Genomic DNA, 7,439 nt, shown 5'->3' with positions numbered 1-7,439 from the left:
ATTTAGTCCTGTCTGTGTGATACCAGGTGATAATTGTTACTCTTCTTTCTACTTTCCTAAATTTCCACAATACACATGCTTATTTTTTCAAAAAATGAAAGAGAGGAACAGAAAAGGTGGATAAAAAGGGACTGACTGGGGAGTTTGGGGTGAAGAGTTAGGGGGGCGTCTCCAGGAGGGGCCCCGAGACCCCGACATCGCACGTGTTTCCAAGTTCCCACGCTCCCTTCTCCGCCTGATGCATTTCAAACAGGAAGCTGTTTGCAGATAATACCGCAGCCCCAGCCTGCTTTGCCGGGCGGTCTGACAGCCAGGCCGCTTGCCCGACGTGTGGGACCGCAGCCCGTAAACAGCAGCCTGGCCTGGCGCGCGCCTCAGGTAGGGACGCTCCGCTGGCCACTCTGCAGCCTTGGGAGCGGGACGGGGGGGGGGGGGGATCCCGCGGGAGATGCTCAGGCGGGAAGGCGAGGCGCCCGGCGGGGCACAGGTGGGAACTGGGTGCAGGGCCGAGGGATTTGCTCTCAGATCGGGCGTGTCGCAGGGGTCAGGCCAGAATTCTGAGGCTTGATTGATTCGGTAGCTCACGGTGGAAACTTCCTGGAGCCGAGCGCCGAGCACCAGAGCTACCAGTTACTAGGAGATTATCAGGTTTCCATAGATTCAAAGGGGTGACGCAGTTTTTCCTGCATCCCAGCTGGGGTACCAGCGGCCGCAGAACCCCCGTCCCAGCCCCTGGCACACACACCTTCCTGAGCAGCCAGCTCAGGCCCCTGGGGCCTGGTGGACACCCCCCAGCGGGGGTGACGGGGCGACCAGCTCCTCTGCTCAGTGACCAGCCTCTCTGTTTTGGGCTCAGTGGTGGGAGTCCCAGATGTGGGGCGAAAGGCGGGGCTGGAGAAGGCAACTTTCAAGGGCACGTAGGGTCACCCTGTACGGGGTGGGGTCATCCTGCCTCCAAAATTGGATTCCACAGCGTCCCAGGGGCCCTCCTGCCTTGACCCTGGCTGTCCGGCGGAAGTTAGGCAGTGGTTCTGAAGTTAGGAGGTAAAGTTTGGAAGCCACTGAGTGTGCATAACTGGATTTTCGGTTTGATGGGAAGCACGTTGCCCAGGTAGCAAGCAGAGCGGCGCCCCAAACGTTCACAGCTGTTCAGTTCTATTTACGAATTTGAAAAATCTATATGCTAAATAAAAGAACAGACAGATGATTTGCATAAGGCTAGGGGGAGGTAATAGGGAAAAGGCCTCTTCTTGCTTCATGGTCTTGGTAAAAAGATAGGAAAAATGTGTGCCCTTGGGGTGAAACTCTGTCAGTGCCATAGTCGCTGGGAAGGCCCAGTGTCACTGGAGGGATGGGGGTGGGGTGTCTGCCTGCCGGTGAGACCCGCGACGCTTCTGGGGACGTGCTTCTCTGCAGGCATTCACGGTGCCCATAAGACGGCGGGCCCTGCTGTAGACATTTAATGGAGATGTATAATTGCACGTTTGGCCTATTAAGCTGCACTTTTTTCCCCAGTCTATTTCATTCTTTTATCGTGTTTCTACCAAGAATTCCAAATTGAATTTCCTTTCTTCTCGGCCAAGCTGGCCTCCTTCACGGAGGGGCAGGCCCGGCTGGGAGATAAGGATGTTTTTCTTGAAGAGACCCAGGAGGAGCTGCAGCCTCCCCGTTTATAAAACAAAATTCCTCTTCTAAGAGGGCAGGAAAGAGCCCGAAGTCTGGGAAAGAGGCTCCCACCCAGGGCCCGCCCGCACTGATCCTGCTGGCAGGACCCGCGGTGGGACCAGCCACGCGAGTGGGCCTTGGGCCAGTGGGCCAGTGGGGGGCGGCCCCGGCTTCCCTTCACTCCCGGCCCTCTGCCCCTCGCTCCCCTTTCTTGGGAGGTGGCATCTGATCTTCTCGAGGCCGCTCCTGAGGCTTCTGCAGTGTGAGAGCAGTGAGTCTTGCTGAACAAGGTGGCCGTCTTCTGACCCAGTTGTCTCTAGCTCGAGAGGAAATTCCCATGTCAGTTCCCGAGACATTTAAAACAATCTAAACACAGCTGGCCTCCCACACATACCAAGAGGCAAGTATCCATTGGCCTGAGCACAAAAGTCAGGGGAGTAAGTGTTTATCGTGGCTTTTTAAAAATTGCCAGGTAGTTGACATGTAACATTCTATTATCATCGCCTTCAAGAAGCACCTCCTTGAAAGAAGCAAACGACTTGCTGCTAAAGCAGCAGCTACGCTCATTATGGTTAAGAACACAGTGTGATCATCCGGGCTGGCTGCAAGCTTGGCGGTGCTGCTTTGTTCAAAAACCATTAGGAATTCCAGGCCACAATCCCATTACGCGGCCCTCTACGCGGGTCCGCACAGGTCGCGTGTCCGAGGAGCTGGCCCTGGGAACACCATGTGGACCTTGGGCATGATTCACACCATGGGAACATGGAGAACCATCATCAGGAGAAGAGCATCACATTCTGTGTGAGTTGCAGCTGGGAACCTCTGTGCGGTCATTCATTCGTTCGCCCACCCTTCCGTTCACTCGCTCAGCTTAGCGCCTGCAAACCCCAGGCCTGAGTGCTGCAAGCTCTTCCAGTTACGGCTGCAGGTGCTCACGGCGGCCGACGTCCAGGACGGGCTGCTCGCTCGGGGATCAAGGCTCAGCTGGCAAAGGAGACGGAGAGAGCCAACTCAGCCGGGGCCCGGGCTGTGGGCACGTCCTCGTCACCCTTCCCTGTGGTTCCAACACCTGTGTGAGCACAGGGAGCGGGCAGGGGTGACAGGCGGCCCCACGCGAAGGGCCCTTCAGCCTCTCACTGCCTCCTATTCGTTGTCTTTAAAACCAGGGACCATATACGTCACCAGGTGGTCCGGGGACTAAATAAGACGTGTGTCCACGTTTGGTGCGCAGTAAACGTTAGCTCCTTTTCTCTCCACCAAACATGAATATTAGAAAATTAAATAAAATAAAAGCCCACTACTGCTGTGACCGAGGCGGGAGGATGGGCCCTTACTTTGATTCGGGGAAGCTGGGGAGAGAGAGGAGTGGTGCGGACAGGACAGCGTTAGGAAGTCCCAGGTGCCAGCCCGTTGTCACCACTTCCCGGCTGTCACTGAGGTCTCTGCCTCTGGCCTTCTGGCCTGTGAGGCGGGAATGACGTGCCCGTCCCTGTGCAGCGTTACGTGAGCGCCATGTTGTTCCCGATCTGGTGAGCGGTCCTCCCCCTGCCTTGTCCCTACAGGGTCAGGCCTGTGACCGCACGTGGGGAGCCGGGGCCTCACTGCAGGACGGCACAGATGACTGTCACCTCTGTCCCCTTCGTGGAAGATCTGGCTAAAGCACAGGCTCTTCACGGGGGGCACAGGACGCTCTCGCTCAGGAGCTCTGCTTCCAGCCCTTCATTTGTCTGGAAGCCGGGGCCGGCTGTGGGGCTCCCTCCCAGGGTGTGGTGGCCAGAATGTCAAAAGCTGCTGGGCAGTGGGGCCGGCCCGGTGCTGAGCTGCGTGCACCGCTGCCGGTTCTTCCTCACGGTGACCCCAGGGGGCTTGCCTCGCTGTGAGGGGAGGGGACAAGCTGAAGGGAGATGCGGTCTAGCCAGGGCACTGGTCCGGGTGCAGCCAGACGCAGCTGCCCCCCAGCACTGTGGCATCCGGACACCAAGGTCCCATGGGGCAGACCTCAACGTCTGCGTGCTTCCTCACTGGCCCATGGAGGGGGACCGGCACAGGGACACGGGGGGCCAGCTGTGTCCTTCCAGCCTCTGTCCCTGTCCCACACCCTTTGGTGACGGGGGCTTCCTCATTGACGTAAGGAGATAATCAGTAAACTACAGATGTGTGTGGCAGCATAACGTTGATGAATCCTGAAGTGTGATGTTGAGTAAAGTAGGTAAGATGACACACAGTGTGACCCAGTATCTCGTAAAACTCAGACCCCGGCACACTAGACACCGCGTTGTCTAAGAATGTGTCCACGGCTGTGCACTGAGGCTGTTCTGGAAACAGCAGGAGAAGGTGGGCTCGCGGGTGAGGAGAGTGGCTCCTCCGAGGGGAGGGCGGGGGGCGGGATGGGCACCAGGGACTCAGGTCAGGGGGCCGGACGTGTGAAGTGGACACTCACCAATGTTTGTTTTATGGCTGAGCGTCAGAGTTTTCACGTAACGGTAAACACGCCTCTGTGTGCATCAAGTGTCAGTTATAAGGAATCAGAAGAAGCATCTGGAGTAACACATCCGGAGTGGCGACTGTTGTCACTGCTGGGCAAAGGGGATGTCACGGTGGAGGTTTAAGTCGGCACCCGAGTGAGAGAGAGACAGACAGAGACAGAGAGGGAGACAGACAGACAGAGCGACAGGGAGAGAAAGAGGCACCAAAGCACTGAGAGCCGCTCCGGGACAGCTGCCACCGCGGCCCCGAGCGGGGCGGGTGTGGTGGCCGGCGCGGCCTGCACACTGTCACTTGCTGTCCCGGTTCCCGGAACTCCCGTCACTGTTTACTGCTTCTCCCTCCCTTCAGGAGTCAGTGTGCCGCGGGGCTCATCATGAAGCGGGCTCTGGCTCTGATCGGCCTGGCCTTCCTGTCGGTGCTCCGGGCTGGGGGCGCTCAGCAGACGGTGGACGACACCTGCTCCGTGCAGATTCTCGTCCCCGGCCTCAAAGGTAACTTCCGCGGGCCTCCCGGAGGTCAGGGCCTCTCGGGCAGCGGCAGCTGACGCAGTGCTCATCCCGCGTCCCCGGGCCGGCTCGGGGCCCGGCCGCGGGCAAATCTGCCCCGTCGATGGCCCTGGTCTCCCCTTCTGTAAAGTCCAGGGTCAGACTGTACGTGGCGTCCACACTGTGTTCAGGCGAGGGATTCTGTAATTCTGAAACCAGACGTTCGTGTGCAGCTCGGTCCTCTCCGCAGGGACCCTGTGAGGCGTCCGAGGTGTGTTCCAGGCACTGCACACGTCACCTCCGGCGCCCCTCAGGGTGAGATGCTCTCATGGTGCAGATGAGGCCCGTCCAGGCTCAGGGAAACTTAGCCATTTGTCTAAGTGGGTTGCGTAGCTCTGAAGCCTGGGCTCCTGTTACGGTTCCTGAGAGGTCTTTATTCCTTCTTCGAAAAACCAAAATACTTCTCCTGCGCTTTGTCTGTAATTCGCCTCCAGGGGGAGCTGCCTCTGCAGACCAGGGATGGGTGGGCACCAGCACAGGGGGAGGATCTTCACTCAGAAAGTCACCGGGTTCTACCGAGCACGGGCAGGAGATCCCAAACCTTGTGGCTCCCAAGCAGGACCAGCTCCGTAATTCGAGGGGCCCAACGCAGATGAAAATGTGGGGTCTCTTGTTTAAAAGAAAGAATTTCAAGACGGGGACAGGGTGCCTCCACCACGTGGGGCGAGCTTGCCCCTTGGGCCTCGTGCTCCCGAGAGCAGCGGGCCGGGTCCCGCATCCCCAGATTCCACTCTGCCCCTCCTGCCCCTCCAGGGCCGCGTGTGCTCTTAGTAATGAAGGTACACGGCCGTTTGTTTTCTGCTCCTAAAATTACTTGGGGCCTCTGAAGCGCACAGCTCCTGACTCTGGAGCAAATCTCTGATGACCTGGGAAACATACACCAGGAGGAGGCCCTAAAGAATGGTTTAAACATATATTTATTGTTATAGAAACAGTCAGTAATTTTTATTTATTTATTTATTTATTTATCATTGTTACTTCTTTGGCTTCACCGCAGCTTGTGGGATCTTAGTTCCCTGACCAGGGATTGAACCCGGGCCCCCTGCATTGGGAGTGTGGAATCTTAACCACTGGACCGCCAGGGAAGTCCCAGAGTCAGCAACTTTAAACAGTCTCTTCCTAATCCCATTAAAAATATACAAGTACACAGAAATAGGAAAAAATCTAGACGGAGATACACTGGCACGCTAGCAGCAGTGCTTCTCTCTGAGCACGGAGTTGTGGGTGTCTGGGAAAGCTCGGTCCAGATAGTCTACTGTTTAGCCACATTCACAATTTAAGTATAAAACCGGGACACTATCAAGATTCAGATGTCTCTGGGTTTTCAAGCACATCTTGAGGGTGCTCTGAGACAGGCGCTTTCTGAAATCTGCGTTGGTGACCATTTCTGCTGCATCCAGATTAAGGGCGTTCCGACCCGCGCGCTCGGCGGGTCCCCTGCAGTGCTTCCTTCTCCGAGGGCGGCCCGCTCCAGGGACACCTCACCTCCTCTAAGCAGTGATTTCTCACCGCCCAACACCATGCTGTGGTCGGTGATGAGCCACTGTATTGCCAGGTGGGGGCATGGTCCCCAGAGAGCCGACCTGCTGTCGCCCTCCTGCTCCTCCCCCGTACGCAGACGGAGTGTCTGCGGTGAGCAGACACGATGTGGGCCCTTCAGCGGAGGGGTCTGCCGGGGAATCCGCGGGGGCCCTGCTCTCCAAGGCTCATCTTCTGGCAGGTGGTCATACAGGCTCCCAGGTGGTGCTGAAGCTGTGTGGGATGTTCGGGGCCGTGGGCAACACGCAGACCACGTGCTACCCACAGCGTGTGTTCTGGATCCAGCATTTCAGTGGCAGCGTCGTTTCACATGTCCGGTTTCACGCTAGTCTGTCAACACCAAAGCAGCGATTTTAGTGGAGAAACTCAGTATATTTATGAAAGCCCCTGGAAACTGGATATCTTGTTCTTTTTTAAATTTCCAGCTTTGTTGGGGGTGTAACTGACAAACAGAAGCTCTGTCTAGTCACGGTGTACATCATGATGCTCGAATAGGCAGGTACCTTGTGAACTGGTTGCAGTCACGTTGATGACCACACCCACCTCACCTAGTTACCCTCTGTGCGTGCCTTGTTCTGACGCAGAAGCGTGGGTCAGCGAGAGTTCCTTCTTTGTGACGAGAGGGTGCTGACCCGAAACAGAGGAGGGGTTTCACTGTTCTGGTTTTTACGTTGGGCAACAGGTGCAAGAGTGGAGGAGAGAAATCTACGGCAGCAAAGCAAGTTTGGGGCTTCTAAGCAGCGAAAGTTCAGGTCCACGTAGATGTGCGTCCCCCGCAAAGTGGAGGTTGGCATCACGGCAGAGTCCTTCCCTGGATCCGCAGCTCGTGCAGCGTGGGGCAGCGGCGGGCCGGCCGCCCTCTGCCCGGCGCCTGGTCCCGCTCAGCTCCTCTTCAGGTCAAGCTCCGACCTTGAGGACATTCTGTGCTGCTCACAGGGCACAGAGAGCAGGATGCCCCCGGGGGCAGAGGGAGAGGGCACAGTGCAGAAACGGGGGGCTGCTCCGTCCCAGGCTCTTCCGTGTCCGCTCGGTCAGGGCCTCGGGGGACTTAGGACTTTCCAGCGCTCGACGGGTGGAGCTCCAGCGTCACCCCAGCCCCAGGGCACAGGGGCGGGCGTGCTGCCTCCTGCCTCCTCCGAGTGCCTTGCCAACCACTAAGCGCGCTGGCCACACAGGGGGCCAGGCAGGGGATGCGGGCTTCGC

General features: G+C 57.7%; 1 protein-coding gene across 2 annotated transcripts in view; it reads left to right on the top strand.

Moving 5' to 3' along the window:
• Positions 1 to 332: 332 nt before the first annotated feature.
• The window catches only part of COLEC11 (collectin subfamily member 11), a 32,777-nt gene continuing 25,670 nt past the window's right edge, over positions 333 to 7,439 (top strand). The window contains exons 1-3 of one of the 2 annotated variants that reach the window (XM_059943162.1): positions 357 to 378; positions 2,359 to 2,466; positions 4,501 to 4,643. In XM_059943162.1, coding sequence (XP_059799145.1) covers positions 2,393 to 2,466; positions 4,501 to 4,643 — 217 coding nt within the window. In that variant the 5' untranslated portion in view covers positions 357 to 378; positions 2,359 to 2,392. Of the gene's footprint in view, positions 379 to 2,358; positions 2,467 to 4,500; positions 4,644 to 7,439 lie in introns of both variants that reach the window. The other variant, XM_059943163.1, reaches the window with a different exon arrangement.

This window comes from Balaenoptera ricei, chromosome 13, assembly GCF_028023285.1.
Source record: "Balaenoptera ricei isolate mBalRic1 chromosome 13, mBalRic1.hap2, whole genome shotgun sequence".
NCBI lineage: Eukaryota > Metazoa > Chordata > Mammalia > Artiodactyla > Balaenopteridae > Balaenoptera > Balaenoptera ricei.
The sequence above is the reverse complement of the archived record's forward strand: the minus strand, read 5'-3'. Positions and strand labels throughout refer to the sequence as shown.